This window comes from Canis lupus, chromosome 17 (assembly GCF_003254725.2).
Source record: "Canis lupus dingo isolate Sandy chromosome 17, ASM325472v2, whole genome shotgun sequence".
In the NCBI taxonomy this organism is placed as follows: domain Eukaryota; kingdom Metazoa; phylum Chordata; class Mammalia; order Carnivora; family Canidae; genus Canis; species Canis lupus.
Window position 1 is genome coordinate 20,352,700 of NC_064259.1, and position 19,065 is coordinate 20,371,764.

Consider the following 19,065-nt stretch of genomic DNA (forward strand, 5'->3'; position numbering starts at 1 on the left):
AGGCTGTTTACACGTACTGGGTACTGCTTCCACCAGAACATGAGAGGGACTCTCCAGCCCAGAGGGCATTGGGAGGGCAGAGAGGAGGCTCTCGCAGCTTGGTGGCACTGGTGAGTTGGCTCATTGTTCCCTCGAACTGCTTGTTGCGTGGTTTCTGATGACCCATCCATCCTTCCATGCTCTGGGGCAGCCAAGACGCACAGGATATAATGACCAGGAAGATACTCTCTCCTGTGCTTCACTCCAACGTTAACATCCTGAGAACATGTGCATGAGTCCCACCACAAAAAGAACTGGGTACCATTGTACTATGAGGCATTAGTTTGGGGAAAGGTGGCTTTAGTAACCTGGCCTCCAAGCGTGTGGGACCTCACCTGCTCTGGTCAGTCAGGCCTCTCTGGAAGGGCAAGCAGAAGCCCGCCAGGGCGTGTAAATACGGCCAGGTTTCGGAGGCTTTAGCTCTTTATGCTCTCAAGGTGAAATCTAGGACTGTCCCAACACACCCACACCCCAAAAGCATTGGGCTTTATTCCAGCTCCTTGAAGGGGGGAGGGGGTTAAGCCAGAAGGGCAGAGACCGAAGGAAAAGGAGCAGGCGGGCAGAGAGGCTGACAATTGTTTGGTTTTTATTGGTATGTATTTGGCTGGGTGCAGAACTGCCCTGTCACCACTGGCCCTAGAGGAGCAGGCAGCAAGATGGTTCTGGAGATACTGCTAATTTGGGTGTCAGGACTTATGGGTTCATGAGCACAGTGGTTCCTCCTTCTAATGAAGTGCAAACTAATTCACAGCCAGACTTCAGCAGAAGGGAGCAACTGTCATAGCTGAAGGCACTTTAATCAGGGTGCATACCCAATGCCAGAGTTTGTTTCCTCCTGGTTACTCTGATAAATCTAGACGCCACATGCCACTCTGCTGGAGAACCAGCACCACGGGCAGCTGGGTTAGTGTGCTAGTCTAGCGAGCAGGGTGAGGGCCTGCTCACTGGTAGAACTTGTTAGCACTGTTCGCGTGGTCAATGAGCAGCTGACATGGGGTGAACTGTTTTCCATAGGCAGCCTCAAACTTCCTGAGCCGGTCCACTATCTTCTGAGCACCATACAGATCCACAAAGCGGAAGGGCCCTAAATGGAAAAATAGGACTTTGTTGAAGGAGACAACAAAAAGAGCTCTAGGATAAAATGAGTTACACCTTCCCAACCTGTAAGACCAACCTCCAAGACATGGGGGAAAGCCAAGCCCAAACACCGCTCCGATGTCTCCCTCTGTGGGTGTGGCCAAGATCCCTTCCTGCAGGCACAGGACGGCCTCATTCACAAATCTTGTCACCAGGCGGTACTGGATGTCTTCATCCGAGGAGCTGTAAGTGCAGAAAATGAAGGTTGGTGCTGCTGGAGCTCAAGGGCCGGCCGGTACAGAAGTTCCAGTGGTGTAGAGAAGAAGCCACCTGGAGGCCAGCCTCACTCCTAGAAAAGATGGCTGAGAGCCACTTGCCCTAATTAACCTGAAACTGGCACCTAGAACAGGGTTGGGCAGAATGGAGAGACTCTCTAGACACCATCAACTGTCAATTACAAATGATCGAAAGGGTTGGGGCGGGGGGATCAAGGGACCTAGGATAATCGTCTTTTTGTTGCTCTCCAGACCTTCAGAGGGAAGGCTGGAGCAGGGGTCTTTCTAAGGCTCAGCTACTATCCTTACCCTGACGCGTGGCAGAAACCGAGATAGCATGGGAGAGGGCAAAAGTATTCTGGTCAGGTAAGGTGATTATCACAGAGAAGATGGAAGAGGACTGAAGAGAAACCTGTTCCCACACTATTAGCTACTAAAGTTCACTCACACGCCATACTTAGGGGGCACCTTCAGACTTGCCAAAATACCATCCATGTCAGAATTCACATTCTTAGTCTTCACACCCTCCTGGTAGATGTAAAAGCCTTTCCCAGACTTGCGACCTAAAAGAAAAGGGAGAATTACCAAATCTCAGAGCCCAGACCTGCGAATTTTCTTCTCTGCTAGTCTGCTGTAACGCTCTAGTCTCTCAACCATATTTCTGAATTTGTCTATCTAGCTAACCCTAGACATTTAGTATTTGTCAAAACTTAGTGTTTTGTCAGCAGAGTTGGCAAAGAAGGAAAAAAGATCTTGTGTTTCTTGGAGCTTGGGAATCCATGTATGTGGATGGGAACGGCCACGTGGGTGAGCTTTAATGTCCAGATATGCAATACCAGGACCTAGTCTATGCCCTGGTCCTGGTGTGGATTTTGCTGCTACTTTGCCAAGAGAGAAAGCCACCTCTAGTGGGCCTCAATCGTATTTTGTTTAGAGGTATTACTTTTTCCACACAGGTGGCCAGGCAGCATGGTAAAGCCCGGGTACAGAGCTCGCTCCTGCAGGATCACAGGCGTACTCTAGGACTGGGGCCAAATGAAAATGCCTGCCTTGCAGACCTTGGTCAATTCCTCAGGCCAGAGTTCTGCCTTTGGTCTGTAAGCTATAGGCCCAGCCTAAGAGGTGGTCATGAAACCATTTTTAAAAAAATCCCCATAATAGTGGGCTCTGGTTTTAGGAAAAACTCCCCCAGGGCTTTCTGTAACTGTGTGTCTCAGGAAACTTTGTTCTCATGGTGTTAGTTATGTTTCTCTGAGGCTACTCACCCAGGAAGCCCCTGGACACCATCTCCTTCAGCAGTTCTATGTTTCCACCTTCAAACCGTTCCCCAAAGGCTTTGCCCAGATCTTCTGATACATGTTTTGCTACATCCACACCAACTTCATCGACCAGTGTGGCAGCACCCACAGGAAAGCCAAAGCTTGTGGTAAGGGAATCCAGCTTCTTAGGCTCAACTCCTTCCTGAATGGGATGGAAGCAGGGACCTTAGTAGGGTGGGGGTGGGGGGGTGGCACCCATTCCAGACCCTCCTACGAGGGCTCCCATGCTGATGATTAGAAACAGAACCAGTCCAACACTCACTTTTCTCCTGGGTACCACCTAGCCAGGCCCAGACTTGGGGCTGTTTCACTCAGGGAAAGCAAAGGAGGGAAAGTCTGAGCCTTCCCTAACCTAAGGCACTTAAAGGAATGAGCAAATTCATTTAGAATGAACACTTTATTCGTTTCCTTGTTTGCAATTCTGACTCTCAGTAGTAATGAGATTCCATGGCAGACAAGGCTAAATTTCCCATAAGTAAGAGAGGAGACAGCACCACAGAGCAGTGTTGCAGACCCCTGGAGCCTGTGTCTGGTAAGTGCCCAGCGAGGAGGTACCACCCGTGGGGTGTGTGTGCAGCAGAAGCTGCTCCAGCACCGATCAGACCAAGTGGGCTTATCTGTTCTGGATGGCTCCTGCCTCTAAGGGGATGCAGCTAAAGAAGCAGAGCTAAAATTCTGCCCATTGGAGGGCAGCAAAGCTCATGATTTTCTACCACTATGTGGAAGGATTGGGTACAAAAGGGCTCCCTCAGAGAAGAGCCAGGACTTAGTGTATTAGAAGGAAGCCCATTCCTCATCCTGACAGTACCAGTCAGAGGACTGGTTTAAGGAGTGGAAGATGTCTCCAATGTTCCAAAAGCAGTACCAACCTGGAGGATTCTGAGGACTTCAGACATCATGGGTGCAAGGCACCTGGTGGTGTAGAAGCCAGGTCCATCCTGCCAAGGGAGATAATGTGGAAGAATCTGAAAGCAGGCTCTTTTCCCCACATGTCATTTCAAAATTCAAGGTGGTGTATCTTCCCAAACAGAACTGTTACAACTATAATGCACGGGAAGCCCCAACCAGGGCAGCATGGCTGGGAGAACCTGCGATGTCCCAGACCCTGACTTAGCAGTTCAGTCCATACCACTGTCCACACTGTAGACAACTAAGGGAAAAATCATACCAAAAGGTTGTTTGGTATGATTCTGAGGCAAACATAGGCAAAACAAGCCTGGAGGTACAAGGAATCTTAACAGAACTTTCCCCACATCTGTCACTCTGTTGTTATACAGCTCCTTACTTTCACCACAATGATGACCTTCCCCTGCTTGAGCCCGACAGCTACCGCTGAAGCAGTGGTGTCCTTAGACGTTTTATCTGTTGTAATAATCTCCAGTAGCTGCATCTTGTCCACAGGAGAGAAGTAGTGCATGCCAATCACCTGGCAAGGGGAGTACAAAGCCAACAGATGTAACAACGCTGAGGAGGGAACTGGATAGCACTCATTTTTGGCCAGGAAAGCAAGGGAGAGAAAGGTGGTCGTGATACAGGAATACTGCTTGATCCAGTTGAGTGGTTTGGCTCTGTAGTTTTTTGATAAAAAGTTCAGTATGTTCAGAGGGCTCACTGGAATCTTCCTCTTCCAACTGCTTCTAAGGTTTTTCACTGAGGGTGATAGATTCTACCAAGAATTAGTGCCAAAATCACAGCTCATGGCCAAATTAGATTTATCAGGGAAGAATGAATGAAAGTTCCACTCATATTAATGATACTGTTGGTTTAGAGGGGACACTTTTTTTTTTTTTTTTTAAGATTTTATTTATTCATAGAGACAGAGAGAGAGGGGCAGAGACACAGGCAGAGGGAGAAGCAGGCTCCATACAGGAAGCCCGATGTGGGACTTGATTCCAGGTCTCCAGGATCACACCCCAGGCTGCAGGCGGTGCTAAACCGCTGCGCCACCGGGGCTGCCCTAGGGCCATTTTTTTTTTGAGGACAGGGGAAACCGAGGTAGGCAGAAGAATCTGTCAATATGCTAGACTGTCAGAGATGTATTTGGATTTTACACAGATGGGTCTCACCAGCAGGATACTGGGTTTATTTTTTTTTAAAGATTTTATTTATTTATTCATGAGAGAGAGAGAGAGAGAGAGAGAGACAGAGAGCCAGAGACACAGGTAGAGGAAGAAGCAGGCTCCCTGCGAGGAGTCTGATGTGGGACTCGATCCTGGGACCCCGGGACCACGACCTGAGCAGAAGGCAGATGCTCAACTCCTGAGCCACCCAGGCACCCAGGATCCTGGGTTTAAATAACATTTATCGACATGCAGGGATGCCTAGGTGGCTCAGCTGGTTCAGCTTCCAATTTTTTTTTTTAAGATTTTATTTATTTATTCATAGAGACACATAGAGAGAAGCAGAGACACAGGCAGAGGGAGAAGCAGGCTCCATGCAGGGAGCCTGACACGGGACTCGATCCCAGGTCTCCAGGATCAGACCCCGGGCTGCAGGCGGCGCTAAACCGCTGCGCCACCGGGGCTGCCCTCAGCTTCCAATTCTTGATTTTAGTCTCGGGGTTGTAAGATTGAGCACTGTGTCAAGCTCTACGCTCAAGGGGAGTCTGCTTGGGATTCTCTCTCTCTCTCTGCCTCTCCCCACCAAGTCCCACCTCATAGCTCTCTTTCTAATAAATGTTTGTTTGTTTTTTTAAGATTTATCAACATTCAAATGTGCCTGAAGATTCATTACACTAATGAAGTAACTTGACCAGCAGCATTAGCACTGCCTGGGAAATTTAGAACTACAGATGCTCAGGCCCACCCCAGACCCAGATCTACTGAATGAGAGACAGGGCAGGGCCCAGATCTGTGTTTAAGAAGCCTTCCAGGTGATTCTAATACATGCTGAAGTTCAGAACCTCCTCCTCAGGCTAACAGTCCTCCCAAGTGAATTGCCATGGAAGAAAACAATTTAATCATAAAACTTAGAGTTTTGCTCTGTCTACCCTCATTTTAGCTGTGAGATATAATTAACGATATCTACCATTTGCTGATTACTGGCTATCCACTGTTCTTTAATACAATTGCCATTAATTCCCTACATTTAATCCATCACTCTGTGAACTAGTCAGTCCTACCTAGATGAGGAAAAAAGACATCAGGAGGTTAAAACTAGTAGCTCAGGGCCAGTCAGTGGATGGCAATGGGATTCCATCACAGTTAGCCTGTCTCCAGAGCCTGCCTACTCTCCATTATGTAACACATAGGTCACTTAAATGTTTCATAAACTTACCAATCCAAAAGTTGCTTCTAAATCCTAAACGTTCTTTATGTCTAAATGATTTTTTAAAAAACCAAACCTGTTTCAGACTCAGTACTTCTAAGCAAAAGGGATTAGCTTTTATGATATATAACTTATACACAATAAGTGTATAAGTGTTCATTTCAATGAGTTTTGTATATACACCCATATAATCACTGCCTCAAGCAAAATCCATTTTTCATCACTCAAGAAAGCTCTGCCAGAGGTGACCAACTTGTTCTGGATAAGCAGATGGCTGATCACCCAACCTGTGACCCTTTGCCCTTAATTTTATATGAGATAGGGGAAGCAGATGACTTATGGAAGCTATCCAAGATACCTGGAGGCCAGGACTGCAAAGCATGATACTTTTCCCACTGGAAAATGAGAAGTTAGCATCAAAGGTTCTCCTTTACTGACTTAAAATGCTGCAGAGGTGCTTTGAGTGATGTGACATGGCCAGATTGTCATCTCCCTTTATACTGTTGTTGTATCTTCCCTTAGTGTAACATTATCAGCTGCCACTTCTCCTTATGACCTTTTCCTGCCATCCCTGCACTTGCCTGTCAGGCCCCACATCACTTCCAATCTGCTATGTGTGAGGAAACAAGATTACCTTGTATTACCAAACTATTAGAATAGGAATAAACAGACTTTTGTGTTTTCAGTACAAGGACTCTGTATTAACAATTTTAGCTGCTTACAGGTCTCTTATATTTCCTGCCTACTTTTGGCTGGCTCTGGTTACCTAAGGCTAATTGCTATCCTCCAGAGACGTGAGGTATTTCATTTCTCCTTGAGTGCCTTCACTTTCCCTAGGTTGCTCTAGTCCAGCAGACGCCCAAAGAGAAATGTCTAAGCATCATTCCAAATACTTAAAGTGCTTCTACCTTTGCATGTCCTGGGTAGAAATTCTAAGTGAACCCATAGGTGGACACACCTCACCACACCTCCTGATCTTCTTCTTCTTCTTCTTTTTTTTTTAAGATTTTCTTTATTTATTTATGAGAAACACAAAAAGAGACAGGCAGAGACACAGGCAGAGGGAGAAGCAGGCTCCATGCAGGGAACCCAATGCGGTACTTGATCCCGGAATTCCGGGATCACAACCTGAGCTGAAGGCAGACACTCAACCACTGAGTCACCCAGGCATCCCACCTCCTGATCTTCTATTCTTGGATGTGGAATTGGAACCAAACATGTCTTAGATCATTAGCAGTGTCTACTCTGTAGCTGAAGTGATATTCTGGAGTATCCCTTTTTATTTTAGGGTCTATCTTTATTATTTTTTAATTTAAAAAAATTTTTAGAGTACTCTCTTCACCCAATATGGGACACAAATTCACAACCCTGAGATCAAGAGTCATATGCTACCAACTCGGCCAGCCAGGTGCTCCTTGGACCTATCTTTAAATACCTAATTGTAATAAAGGTACGCTTTATAGTCCGAACCTTGGAATGCAGATCACCTAGAAAAGCTTATTTTGGTTATAGTTCATTTCACTTATCCCAGCATCTTGAATGGTCATGGTATTAGTTTCTCTATGCCCAGTTTTGGAGAAAACCTCATCACTCCCTTCACTTCACAATCCACACAGGCCCTTCTCATGCTCTAAACCTTCCTCTGAGAGCCTGTAATAGGAAAACAGTTCAGGGTCTTTCCTCTGTTCAGAATTTACCTTCTCAGGTCTTTTGCTGGCAGCAGCAATTTCATTGATTGGGAGAGCAGATGTGTTACTGGCAAAGACACAGTGACCTGGAATCACCTGCAGGGGAAAAGCATTTAAGAATGTCACATAAACCCGGGAGATGACTGGAGTCTGAAGCAAAGCTAAAGTATGAGACCTGGGCCTGGCCCTGCTCTCCCCACAGCCACTCAGACAGGAGACACTATTCACCTGATATTTATAACCACCCAGGGCTTCTGTGTGTGACCTTGTTCTCTTTCCCATTCAGCCTCCTTCCATCTCTGGCTCAGCATCCTTCCTAACCCAGAGACTACATCTCAGCAGTTAGGTAAATAAGACACTTCAGATAAACACTGAAGAGATCACCTTGAGTTAAATCTCATTCGTTTCAAGATCCAGCCTATGTGCCAATCCCTCTTCTTGCTCAGATCTGCCCTTGAATCCAGAAGTTCATGATACCCGCACCCTTTACTTTTCTAAGAACAAGTCATAACATGCATGCCTAGCTCATTTTATACAGGGTACTGTTAGAAAACTGGACACCACTGTAATTAATCTACGGCACATGAATACTATTAACTGTTAGCTTTATCACCCTGGAGAAAAACTCTAACATAGACTGTCTCAGCATTCTGTTCATGATCCCAAGTTATTAAATTTTTATTCAGCTGCATGCATAAAACACACGGAAGGCACACCTGTCAAATTTGTGCAAACCGGGACAGGCAAAATCCTAACATCAGAGACAGGAATCAAGGTTCAAAATACATGCAACACACTAAAGAGCTGAGCGTAAAATAACATCAATTATAAGGAAGATAAAGGTCAAATACCATATCAATATTTTTTTATAAAGAAAAAAGGGAAAAACCTAGAGAGGCACCTGTTGGACAAAACCTGGCTCAGCAATCAGCTTGTGATCAGGCCCCCATGATTTTAATCAGAAGTGTGAAGTCGAAAGCAGAGCGTGACCGCAAGGAAGAGTCTCAAGTGGCATGTCTGAGAGGTATGGCATCTTATTCTGGTGGGGAAAGTCTCCATGAAGAGTGGACCAATATCTCCAAAGAGAGCAGGCAACAGTCCTCCCTTCCTGGTTCACACGTGGCTCTCCCCCGCTCCAGAGGTATTGTCTACTTCCTCCCTCTTGAATCTTGTGACTTGCTTTTACCAATGGAAAGCAGGAGTGACACTCTGAAGCTCTGGGCCAGGCCTTAAAAAGCCCCATTTTCTGCCCTCTTGGAAGCCAGAGGCAATGCTGTAAAGGTTTGCTCAGAGTCTGCACTCCTCTTGATCTGATGATCCCTCTTTCTCTTTCCCTTGATCACTAGTTTCCCAACTGCAACCCCAATTTTCCAGAAGCAAATACCAACACCTAGTCAAGTGGTAAAGCTCCTCTCTCCATGCTGCCTGTGTCAGCTTCTGCTGCTCCTTGGAATCTGCCTGCCACTGGCTCAGCAGTGCCCTCAAAGCCCTGGGATACCACTTACGTATCTGTGCTGAAATACCACTTAGCACAGATGGAATACAAATCCACTCAGCTCTCTCTCAGCTGAATCTACATTACCCTTTGTCAAAAGGAAAGATTTTCCAGTGCATGGATTCCAAAGTGGAAGCTGTCCCAGGCCGGCTGCTTATCTTTTGTTTCTCTCCCGACCTTGTCTTTAGTTTCTAAACCCTCCGTAGGCTGAGTCTGTGGTAGAGCAGGGATTGCCCTCACTCACAGGGCACTTTAAGAGTATGGCCACTACTCCAGAAACTTGGAGTACTACCAAGCCAGTTTCATTTTGTTTGCACAATCTACTAGCCCACATTTATTTAACTGTAGGCTGCTGCTCCAGGCCCCGGTTCTACCTTGTACTCAGGTTACTGTCATTTGTTCCTCTCGGCTCTTTCCTTGTACCACCCAATACAGGTACCTGTTTTGTTCATGGCATGTAGAATATTTGGGATCAAGACCAAAGCATTTCCACAAAGTAAGCATGTGAAACCTGCCTGGAGCAATAATTCCTCCCCTACTTCCTGTGCTGGCTAGATCTGAAGTTTAGTTATGGCATGTAGCTAACCCAAAATGTCAACACAGCTGGCTATCCTCCATGAGGCTACCTGTAGGTCTGGGTGACCGAACTCTCACAGAATGCTAATGAACCCTGTGCTACTTGATTTTCTTGCCTGGAGACCCAGATTTGACCTTTGTAACATATATACTGTGCATGAGTTCACAAAAAACTGATGTTTGGACATGAACAGCCCTATAACAAGAACCACAAGTTGCCTTTTAAGAACACCTGCATCTGTGTCCTCCACTCACTAAACGAGAATTCATGTACAACAGGCCTCATACTTACCGCTTCCACTTCTTTTAGCACTTTGTGCTTAAGACTTAGGTCCTCAAAAACAGCTTCAATCACCATGTCAGCCTTTTCAAAACCTTGGTAATCGAGCTGCCCAGTCAAGTTGCTAAAAATGGAGTCCCTTTCAAATGATGTTAGAGCTTTCTTCTTCACTTTATCATTCAATCTAGAAAAAATAGAGAAAAGGAGACTTACCATTTATTGAGCATCCATAGGCCAGACATGTGCTACATGTTTTTACCAACTCTATGAGATAATTCTATTACTCCCATTTTGAGAGAGAAGGGTTGCTTAAACAGGCTCAGAGGGACTCATGGTCAAATGGCTAGGTACTAGGAGAAAGACAGGTTGGCCCCCAAACTATAAGATGCCTTTACAAGTGAAACTTACATAAACTCTATCACTCAAAAAATAGTTAAATTTGCCAAGAAGAGTAGACACAAATACTAGAATGGCAAAACAAAGATGCAGCTCTGGTAACTCTGTACCTATAACAGAGAAAACACCCAACAGGTGTCCTAGACCACATGAACTTATTTTACCTGATTACACATCATGTTGTTATTCTGTAACTGTAATCTCCTGGAAAACCGAGACCAAGCATTATTTTCTTATATTCTTAATCTACTTCCCAGTCGGCACATAGTATAAGTAGCACATTCTATTGATTACATAAAATATTAACTCAAGGTTTCTTCTTTCCCACAGGGAGATAAAAAGGATTCCTGCTACTCAAACATTTAACCGATTACTTTTCACTGCCAAGAAAAGTAGGCTCTCTTAGGTTTTAATCTGACCACACTTTCAGAATAACTAACCTAGAGTTTTCCTGAATCCCATTCACTAATTTCCTTAACTAAAAGAAAAATTAAAGCCACAAGGTAAGTTCAAAGAAGTATTCAAAGTCTTAAAAAGTATGGGTTCAAATCTCTTGGTTTCTGACAACCATGTCAGCAGTTAGCAAACAAAATGCTCATCAGAACTCAAAACATGATTAGTTGCTCTAATTCTAATCCCTAATGAAACTGTTTTCAAGAGAGGATGGGAAACATTTATGTCCTAAGTCAGCAGCACGGTAAGGGGCACATGCCAGAGCCTGATGTTTCTGAGGCACAAAGGGAAAGCTGGGGAACTTAAATCCAAAAGAGACAGAGGGTGGGATCTATTTTAGAGCAGCAATTTCTCATTTTGGTGACTGTATGTGATGGTGTTTGGGAATGTTTACATGCTAGTCTCAGGGCCATGTTATCAAGCACGTGCCAATTAAAAAAATTTTTTTGTCACGAATCTTTTACTCCAACTCCTTGCTATCTTACAGTAATTTGCCAAAATGATTAAACCTGCCACATCTTGTATAGCATGACAGTAGCAACATAATCTCTCTGCAGAAATGAGGTCAAACATGCTGAAGCTACATAACCTATATAAGAAACAACAAAAAAACCTCATTTGACTAAAAGTCATGCATGGGACAGTCTAAGTGCAGCCAGCTTGTCCATTATACTGGAGCACAGAATTGGCCTGAAACCAATTCCCAGTCTGCCCAAGTGGCTGCTTGGTTTCCCCCCACTCTGCAAACAGGCAGCGTTTGGCCCCGGGGTGAGAAGGGGTAGGTGAGCAGGAGAGAAAGTAGTATTGACCTTTTATTAATTCAGTGGTAAGAAGGAGACACAGTCTGTAAAGCCTCAGACATTGTGGAACCAAATTCTTTTCCTGCTTCTCCACAGTTGTGCCAGCCAAGAAATAGAAGGTTCAAGAGTTTTGATCCCAGCTCTACCCTCAATGTGCAGTTCTGGCATACTTCCCCACCTCCTCATCTTCCACAATGTCATGCTGTTTCGTGTTTCCTAAAAATACAGCAGTGATATGGAAACTACCAAAATTCACAAACATGAGACCTTCTAGTCTTGATACCAAAGCACGAAATAAATGGCATGTAAAAATATCTGGTAGTTTTCTCTTCTGCAGTTAGACATTACATTTTACTGCACACTGTAACATGTACAATAAAACTAAGGGAAAGGAATCAGTGTTTCTAAAAGTCAAAGGAAATAGCTTAACCATGGAGCATCCAGTACCCACCATGTTCAGGAAAAAGGAATCCATAATGGCAAAAAATGAACAGCATATTGCTGACAGAGACAGAGAGCTGGCTTACCCTTTGAACACCTGCTGCTGTCCTCGGCCCAGCCCGGTTAGCGTAGCATCTTTAAGTATGGTCTTCAGGCCCTTATCCACAGAGACCTGGGCAATGCCGGCTCCCATCAGCCCTGCACCAAGAATGGCTAGGTCCCTAGAAGGAAAGCATGAATGACTTCTGGTAATTATTTTAGTAAAAGTGGGAGATCACCCAAATTATTCAATAAACCAACAAAAGTGGGCACAACAAGGTATTTTAAATAATTTTTCCTATAAAAATTTTTATCTATGAATTTATCTATAAATTTATCTAAAATTTTATCTATGAAGTATTTTAAATTTTTATCTATAAAAATTTAAATTTTGCCCATAAAAATACATTTTCAAATGTATTTATTTTAATTTAAATTTTTAATTTTTTTAGAGAGAGACAGTGGCCATGAGCAGGGAAAGAGAGAGAGAATCTTAAGCAGGCTCCACACACAGTGTGGAGCCCAACAATGGGCTTGATCTCACGACCCTAAGATTATGACCTGAGCCAAAACCAAGAGTTGGATGCTTAATTGACTGAACCACCCAGGCAACCCCTTTTAATTAATTTAGAGAGAGCATGAGTGGGGCAGAGAGAGAGAGAGATTTTCAAAGCTATATGCAAAAATTTGTTAGGCCGAAAAGAACTGGCCTATACACAAGAAGACAGAATTATACTGATCTTCAATTATGCCTGGAGATCACTGAAAACAAAACAACCTGATTTATGTTGATGTCAATATGAATATCTCTGGTTTCCAAACAAAAGCCAATTTGCCATGATATGCCCAAAGACATTTAGTCATCTTCTTCTGACTACTTATTTTACTGATTTTACCATTTTCCAGTAAGCTTTCATTTCTTCTGAAATTTGTGCCATTACCCTTACTTGGATTACATCAAAATTCTCCTGGATGTTTTCTTTGCTTCCAGCCCTTATTACACCCCTCCCCACAAATACCTCCATACATGCACATTGCTGCCTTTTCTACCCTCCAACTTCTCTTGAACTTCTTAGGACCATCTGGCTTACCCCACAGTATTCTGGAATGGCTTCATATTCACTATTTTTGTTTCTTCAATTAAATTCTAAATATTTTGTGGGCCAGAGAGCATATCTGCTTATTCTCTCTCTCTTTTTTATTTTTAGTTTTTCATAATTCTGGAGCAATATGCCATGCTCCCATAGTAAACAACTAAAGAAATTCTTCCAGAACTTCTTCCTTCATAAAAGCCGAAGTTAACAGCACTATGTAGACTTAAGTTAGAGTTGTAATACTAGGCGGCCCCAGTGGCCTAGCGGTTTAGTGCTGCCTTCGGCCCGGGGTATTGATCCTGGAGACCCAGGATCGAGTCCCACGTTGGGCTCCCTGCATGGAGCCTGCTTCTCCTTCTGCCTGTGTCTCTGCCTCTCTCTCTCTGTGTGTCTGTCGTGAATAAATAAATAACAATCTTAAAAAAAAAACCAAACAGAGTTGTAATACTAGGATAAAGTTTCATTCCTAACACTTCTGATTATAATTTTCAAAAATCATGTTTATGACCTGAAAAGGAAACCTAATTTCAAGTTCTGGAAGCATCTTTTAAATGTAGCTTTGTAGTAACACGTGCATTTCTATGTTTAGTGGTTTTTTTTTAACAGTATTTATTAGTATTTTTAAATATTTTATTTATTTATTCATGAGAGACAGAAAGAGGCAGAGACATAGGCAGAGGGAAAGGCAGGACTTCCTCAGTCCCAGGACGCCGGCCAGGATCATGACCTGAGTCAAAGGCAGATGTTCAACCACTGAACTATCCAGGTGCTCCAAGATTTATTTATTTATGAGAGACATCATCTGCGTGTGCATGGGGGTGGAGTGGCAGAGGGAGAGGGAGAGAGAATTTCAAGCAGATTCCTCACTGAGCATGGAGCCCGATGGGGGGGCTCAATCCCATGATCCTGAGATCATGACCTGAGCTGAAGTCAAAAGTTGGAAGCTTAATGGACTGAGCCACCCAGACGCCCCTACATTGTTAGTTTAATTAACTGGAAAACAGTGAGAAAACAGGATAGAGAGACATAAAGAATAGGGCTAAAAAAGGTATTTATTGCATGAAAACTAAAAATTTGTCACAAACAGAAATGACCCCACAAAATTAAGACAACCATAGAATAGGAGGAAATCTGCAATATATATATATATTTTTTAATTAAAAAAATTATTTATGATAGTCACACACACACACACACAGAGAGGCAGAGACACAGGCAGAGGGAGAAGCAGGCCCCATGCACTGGGAGCCCGACGTGGGACTCGATCCCGGGTCTCCAGGATCGCGCCCTGGGCCAAAGGCAGGCGCCAAACTGCTGCACCACCCAGGGATCCCCTGCAATATATATTGCAGCAAAGAATTACAACTTGGGAAATGAAGAACATGCATGTGTCAATTAAAAAAGACATGGGGCACCTGGCTGGCTCAGGCAGCACAGCATGCGACTCGATCTCCAAGAGTCAAGAATTCAAGCCCCACATTGTGCGTGGAGATTACTTAAAAAAAAAAAGGACAACCCACTAAAATGGGGAAGGGCTTGTATAAAGCAATTCTGGGATGCCTGGGTGACTCAAGTCAGTTCAGCGTTTGACTCTTGGTTTCGGGTCATGAAATGATCTTATGGGTTGCAGAACTGAGCCCTGGTTTGGGTTCCGAGCCCAGTAATGAGTTAGCTTGGAGTTCTCTCCCTCTGCCCACCCACCCCACCCCCTGCCCAATCTTTCTTGTGTGAGTTTGCTAGCTCTCTCTCTCAAAAAATAAATTAAGGGCAGCCCAGGTAGCTTAGCGATTTAGCGCTGCCTTCAGCCTAGGGCGTGATCCTGGAGACCGAGGATCGAGTCCCACGTTGGGCTCCCTGTATGGAGCCTGCTTCTCCCTCTGCCTTGTGTCTCTGCCTCTCTCTCTGTGTCTCTCATGAATAAATAAAATCTTAAAAAAATAAATAAGTAAATAAATTAATTTTTTAAAAAAGCGCAATTCACTAAAAAAAAAAAAAAACAAACTGACAATAAAGATGCTTAACCTCCCTCATAACATGGGATATGCAAATTAAAATGAGATATTCTTTCCCCACCAGGTTGGCAAAAATTGTAAAAGCATCAGGGAGGATGTACAAAAATTGTTTTTTTCAGTACATGGCTGATGGAAGTATGTATTGTCCTACTTTGGAGGACAAATTTATTAAAACTAAACCTCCCATATCCCACGAACTAGTAATTCTATTTCTCATTATCTACTCCAGTGAAAGTATTTATGCATAAGATGACAAACTGCGATGAACAGTCATACAGTGTTCGTAATCATGAAAAACTGCAAAGAGCCATCAATCCATCAGTAGAAGATTAAGAGGAATGAGTTAACTGATATGTACTAATATGCACAGTCTCCAAGTCATACCACTGAAAGGAGCCAGTTACAGGCTTCACACAGAGGATTCCTTTTATAGTACAATATTCAAACCATAAACACAAAATACTATCAGTTAATATTTAACTTTATAACAGTTTTCTTAAAAAAGAATAAGTGCATTTTTTTGCATAAAAATTAATTAAAAAATAAAATAGATAAGGAATTCAAATGATTATCCAAGGTAAGGGGGAAGAGCCTAGGGACAGAAGTGGAGGAAGCAGAGGGCATCACTGGCAGCTGGGAAAGTAGAAAAAAAATCCCCTTTCTTTAATTCTTCAAAGTTCTTTTTTTTTTAAGTTTATTTATTTAAGTCATCTCTACACCCAATATGGGGCTCAAGCTCATGACCCTGAGATCAAGAGTTTTTTGCTCTTCCTACTGAGCCAGCCAGGTGCCCCTATTCTTCTAAGTTTTAGTAAATCTGTTCACCCTATTCTGCCTTGGGTACCCTATGATTAATTCCTCATCTCCTTTTTCCCCAATTTATTTCCAAGTTTGGCCAACTCTTGCATCACGCTGTTTTTCTGTACATTTAGTTCTGAGTTCTTGAAAATTTTTAAAAATTAATTAATTAATGAGAGACACCAAGAGAGAGAGGCAGAGACACAGGGAGAGGGAGATGCAGGCTCCATGCAGGGAGCCCGATGCGGGACTTGATCCCAGGACTCCAGGATCACACCCTGAGCCAAAGGCAGATGCTTTAACCGCTGAGCCACTCAGGTGTCCCGAGTTTTTGAATTTCTGATTCAAGATGATTCTTATCTGCAAATGCTTATTTAAGGATATTTGATTCAAATTTGGAAGTGTTTTGTTACAGTTTTCTTCTGTATTGTGACTGCTTTAGGGGGGGAGAATCTTTATAAGCGTAAGTATTTTGATACTTTTTCTTACTTCTTATATGAGATGCATGTGGATTCTGCCTATCTTTTTCGTGTATTTGGTATAATGATACCCTCTCCAGATGGCATTATGTCTAGCTGCCTATGACAGGAAGAAGTATATACAGATAGGAGGAGGTGTCTGGAGTAGCTCATTAGGTTTCATTATTTAAGAGGACTCTGCAGTTGCAAAGTGTAGTCTCTTTAATTGATGGCATTTTTTGGTAGATGGAGGGATGGTGGAGTAAAGGGGTAGGGTGAGGAAGTAGCATTGGTGTGTTTCACAGTTGTATGATTTTGCAAGACTCTTAATACTTTTCTCTCTTGCTTCCTTTTATTTACTGTTACAGTGAGGTTTCCCTCTTACATAATGAGAAGTTAGTAGCATATCTGCCTTGCACTTATGCTATGCATGGGGAATGGGTGACTTTTTTGTCCTTGTTAATGTTTGATTTTTGTAGAATATATGAAGAGATGCTGACATAAGTGCTTAAGTGGCCATCTTACTGTACTACAGCACCTACTGATTGCAGGATACTGTTTCCATGTTGGGTAGAACAAACACAACCGGACTGGTAATGATCCCTACTGATCACCATGTGTGCTGGAGAAGTAGTTATAGTTGTAGTTCATATTATATTTGGAAATCAGCCCTCTGGGCTAGCATCGTTATCTGTCTCACCCAGATTTCTTACCCGTTTTATCTTCTTTTTTTGGATTGTAATGTTGCTAAAGGTGAAGGAGATGGAGAAAGTAGTAACATTAGTTGCTCTGAAAGCCCTCACGGTAATTCAGCTAAAGCAGTATTACTTAACCTTGGCATTACTGACATTTTCGATTATTCTAATTCTTAGGCTTGTCCCATACACTATCAGGTGTTTAGCAATATCCCTGACCTCTGCTCACTAGATGCCAGAAGCACCTATAACAACCAAAAAATGTTTCCAGACATCATCAAATGATCCCTGGGGTGCAACATTCCCCAGGCTGAGAACCACTGAGCTAGAAGGTGAATTTAGGGGCATTAGTAAATTTAAAATGTTGAAGAGCTTTTAGGCAGCATAATATTGAAAATCTTGCTAAAAAGAATAGACATGAAACAGGCAAATAGTATCTTAAATATTTAGGTTGTAGGGCAGCCTGGGTGGCTTAGCAGTTTAGCGCCGCCTTTGGCCCAGGTTGTGATCCTGGAGACCTGGGATCAAGTCTCACGTCCAGCTCCCTGCATGGAGCCTGCCTGCTTCTCCTTCTGCCTCTCTCTCGCTCTCTCTCTCATGAATAAATAAATAAAATATTAAACAAAATATTTAAGTTGTAAATTAGAAAGACAAGCGTTTAACAATCAGAATGAGGCTATATATTTTTTTTATGAGGAAGAAGTAGGAGTTCCCAGGGATGGTATCTCAAATCACAGGAAGACACAAGATCAGTAAACATCGTATAGTTGTGTCTGGTTTGGGACATAAACCAGACTTCTAGGGGACATCAATAGCCAGACAGGAAAGCTGCTACAGAAGCCAATAGAGAGGTCTGGAGAAAACTCAGGCTGAACTTTGAAAGCCAGAAAGTTGTTAGGAGGAAGAGGGATCTAATATGCTCAGGATGGAAGACATGTAGGCAAGATGGAAGGTAGGAATCTAGCTTTGCGGTGAAACCCACAGAGGCTCCATAAGGCAGAGCTGAGCTTACTTTACTTCTTTCTGCGGAGCTCCAAATTTATTCTTCTTACACAGGACCTGACCATGATAAAGTCCCATCAACGCCTTTGATTCTTTGGTCATTGCAAGCTCTCCAAATTTCTGGAAAATAAAGGAGAACCAAAAAAACAGTGGAACTTCAGAGTCTCAACGATGGGAGTTCCTTCAGTCTGATTTCCTTGCAGAGTAGAGGTAACACACACGGAATCCCGAGTGCTCCAGGGCCCCCGTGATGTCTTCTTGTCTGTGGTACTTTCTGACTACTACTGTGAAAAGGGTTGGATTCACCTGAGCTCTAGATTCTCTGCTCCAGAGGTGGTGGTAGCTAACCTTTTTCATGGACTAGAATTTTATGGTCAAAACGGACCTTTCATGGTCCTCTCAGTCAACCCTCTTATTTTGAAGACTGGGAAGAGGAGGCTCAGAGAAATTAAGTCACGACAACACTTCAAGTGGCAGGACTGGAACTCATATCCTAGCAGTAGGACTCTCAATTCTGGGTCTCTTTTGTTGTAGCAGGCTCTGCATGACACCTATAGCTCTGAAAAGTCCCCTAATGCTTACAGAGAGCCACTCTCAGACTAGCAGTTAAGAATAAGATTTTGGGACGCCTGGGTAGCTCAGCGGTTGAGTGGCTGCCTTCAGCTGAGGGCGTGATCCCAGGGTCTTGGGATCAAGTCCCACATTGGGCTCCTCGTGGGGAGCCTATGTCTCGCCTCTCTCTCTGTGTCTCTCATGAATAAATAAAATATATATATATTTATTTATTTTTAAAGATTTTATTTATTTATTTATTCATGAGAGAGAGAGAGAGAGGCAGAGACACAGGCAGAGGGAAAAGCA

General features: G+C 43.4%; 1 protein-coding gene across 1 annotated transcript in view; it reads right to left on the reverse strand.

Moving 5' to 3' along the window:
• Nucleotides 1–608: 608 nt before the first annotated feature.
• HADHA (hydroxyacyl-CoA dehydrogenase trifunctional multienzyme complex subunit alpha) overlaps nt 609–19,065 on the reverse strand; it is a 48,330-nt gene continuing 29,873 nt past the window's right edge. Inside the window, exons 11-20 of the mRNA XM_025454456.3 lie at nt 18,215–18,324; nt 12,193–12,327; nt 10,029–10,200; nt 7,675–7,761; nt 3,996–4,136; nt 3,580–3,648; nt 2,657–2,852; nt 1,840–1,954; nt 1,214–1,359; nt 609–1,123 (exon numbers count right to left, since the gene is read on the reverse strand). Coding sequence (XP_025310241.3) covers nt 981–1,123; nt 1,214–1,359; nt 1,840–1,954; nt 2,657–2,852; nt 3,580–3,648; nt 3,996–4,136; nt 7,675–7,761; nt 10,029–10,200; nt 12,193–12,327; nt 18,215–18,324 — 1,314 coding nt within the window. The 3' untranslated portion in view covers nt 609–980. The remainder of the gene's footprint in view (nt 1,124–1,213; nt 1,360–1,839; nt 1,955–2,656; nt 2,853–3,579; nt 3,649–3,995; nt 4,137–7,674; nt 7,762–10,028; nt 10,201–12,192; nt 12,328–18,214; nt 18,325–19,065) is intronic.